The sequence below is a fragment of the Oxyura jamaicensis genome, chromosome 1 (assembly GCF_011077185.1).
Source record: "Oxyura jamaicensis isolate SHBP4307 breed ruddy duck chromosome 1, BPBGC_Ojam_1.0, whole genome shotgun sequence".
In the NCBI taxonomy this organism is placed as follows: Eukaryota; Metazoa; Chordata; class Aves; order Anseriformes; family Anatidae; genus Oxyura; species Oxyura jamaicensis.
Window position 1 is genome coordinate 179118252 of NC_048893.1, and position 2166 is coordinate 179120417.

Sequence of the window (2166 nt, forward strand, 5' to 3'; positions counted from 1 at the left end):
AAAAAAAAAAAAAAAAAAAAAAAAAAAAAAAAAAAAGTTTTTCTACCTTTTAACCAAATGTCCATGTTCTGGACCTTAGAAACTGTGAAGATATGCCCTTAATCATTAACTGCCTATATACCTATGCCTAGTTATAATCCTCACCTATAGTGTATAGTGGGACACATAGGAAATAGCCAGTATCTCTGGTCACTGCTTGTTGTCCCATTTTTCTTTGTTCTGTAATGGGAGGTTGGTCCCAGGTGTGTCAGCCCAATACAGCATCCATTTCCACATCCATTCCCATATTCACATAACCACTCTCCCTGATATGGGGGAATAAGCTACAGCAAAGTACTGTCATGAAAACTGATATATTTTCACAAAGATCTGAAATTATCTACAGACTATACCTTGAAATTGTATTCATATGAGAACACTTTTATGTGAATGGCAGATTTTTCTCCTTGATGTGAACATTGCAAACTCCTGGACTGCAGTTCAAACACTGACTGTCCCTGGAGCATTAAGACTGTCACTTCACTTTTCTGCCTCAGTTCCCACATTTGCAGCTCAGAATTATATTTTCTATTTGCTTCCTGAGAGGCTCCCAACAAGCGACTAAGGGGTATAGGTATATATTATAATTTCCATTTACTTGGTGATTTTTGTATGACTATATAAAGCTCTAAATAAAAGCATTATGCGACAGTACATGTTATTATTAGAATTAAAATACATATTTAAACTAATAGTGCAGCTGCTTCATAATCAGAATATACGTTCATACAGCCTTCTTTTCCTGAAGACAATAAAAGCTGTTCCAGATTATTGACAGGAGATTATTGTTTGGAACCTCCACCAACTTCACTAGTTAAACAACTCAGAGTTGATAACTATGAGGACATGGAAAACAAAGGAAAGCAATGCAGTTCTTATGGGAAGAAACTTCCTCTGGGTTTGAACAAAGCCACACATAATGATCCTGACTTCTGGATGCTTCAGTGCTAAAAATACCAAATCATAAGTCGAAGTCTAAACTTCCCAAACTTTTTCTGCTGTTGTGTCAGCAGAATAAAATGCTAAGCCTTCTGTAATGAGGAAGAAATTAGTCAATCAGGGATAAAAAAAGAACAGTTTATGTGACTAATCTATGGTATTAATTTAGGTTACTGAAGTTGGCAGCCAAAGCAGCTGTTCTAATGAGGGTGGTACAAAGTTTCAGGTTGATCCTGTAGTTCCCTCCCACCACTTTCCAGCATGTATATAAATTGTTAGCTCTCCAGACCCTTTGCCAGTTCTCTCTTCTGGACTTGTCAGAAGCAACAGAGGACTAAAGATGAAGATCTTTTTCTTATTCACCTTTTCTACTATTTTCTTGTCTTCTTTTGAACAAGCATCTGCATCTGCTCACTATGACAAGATTTTAACTCATAGTCGAATAAGGGCACGCGACCAAGGGTAAGTACATTGTATATATTTGCAATTTAAGTATGGGTTTCTTAATAGCTATTCTATCCTTTCTTCTCACATTATATGAAATGTGTTTTGTTTTGTTTTGTTTTGTTTTTACTATGCATTGTTACTATCATTCAAGAATAATTTTCTTTCTTAATTAATTTTATAAGAACTGCTCCTGAATTAAGAGTTTCCTGAGGAGTTTTAAAAAAGAGTCAAATTATGGTTAAACTTCTTAAAACATGTAAAAAAATAAAATCCCCACTTCTCGATGAATAAAACACATACATTTTAGAATCATTTAAGTTAATTACAGTTCATGATTAATATAATGGGACATGGGGTGTGTTTAATATACATTTTAAAATATTTGGATAGAATTGACACCTATTCCACAACATTTACTCTCTTTATTCTATCCTAATGAAAATCATAAGCTCTACTTTCTGACACGGGAAAATACACTAGGAGTCCTTTGTAAAACTTCTGTTCCTGCTAGAGTAATGCAGCAAGCTGCTCAGCAGGGTGCCCAAAAGACAATGTTTCCAAGCCAGTCTGCTCAGAGACATGGAACTAATTTGAACAGCTGGTGTCAGGGAAACGCATGTGTCTAAACGTATTTTCTTTCAGTCTTTTAAGTAAAAAAAATGTTCTGGGAAAAGAATTGTTCACCATCCTGTCCTTCTTACTGAATTCTACCCCCCCCCCCCCTCCCCCTACAGGCCCCCC

General features: G+C 35.8%; 1 protein-coding gene across 10 annotated transcripts in view; it reads left to right on the forward strand.

Annotated features, from left to right (window-relative positions):
• The first annotated feature begins 1248 nt into the window (after positions 1-1248).
• POSTN (periostin) overlaps positions 1249-2166 on the forward strand; it is a 34776-nt gene continuing 33858 nt past the window's right edge. For 3 of the 10 annotated variants that reach the window (XM_035324039.1, XM_035324056.1, XM_035324069.1), the window contains exon 1: positions 1250-1440. In XM_035324039.1, coding sequence (XP_035179930.1) covers positions 1319-1440 — 122 coding nt within the window. In that variant the 5' untranslated portion in view covers positions 1250-1318. Of the gene's footprint in view, positions 1441-2166 lie in introns of all 10 variants that reach the window. The other 7 variants (XM_035324024.1, XM_035324030.1, XM_035324047.1 and 4 more) reach the window with 5 other exon arrangements.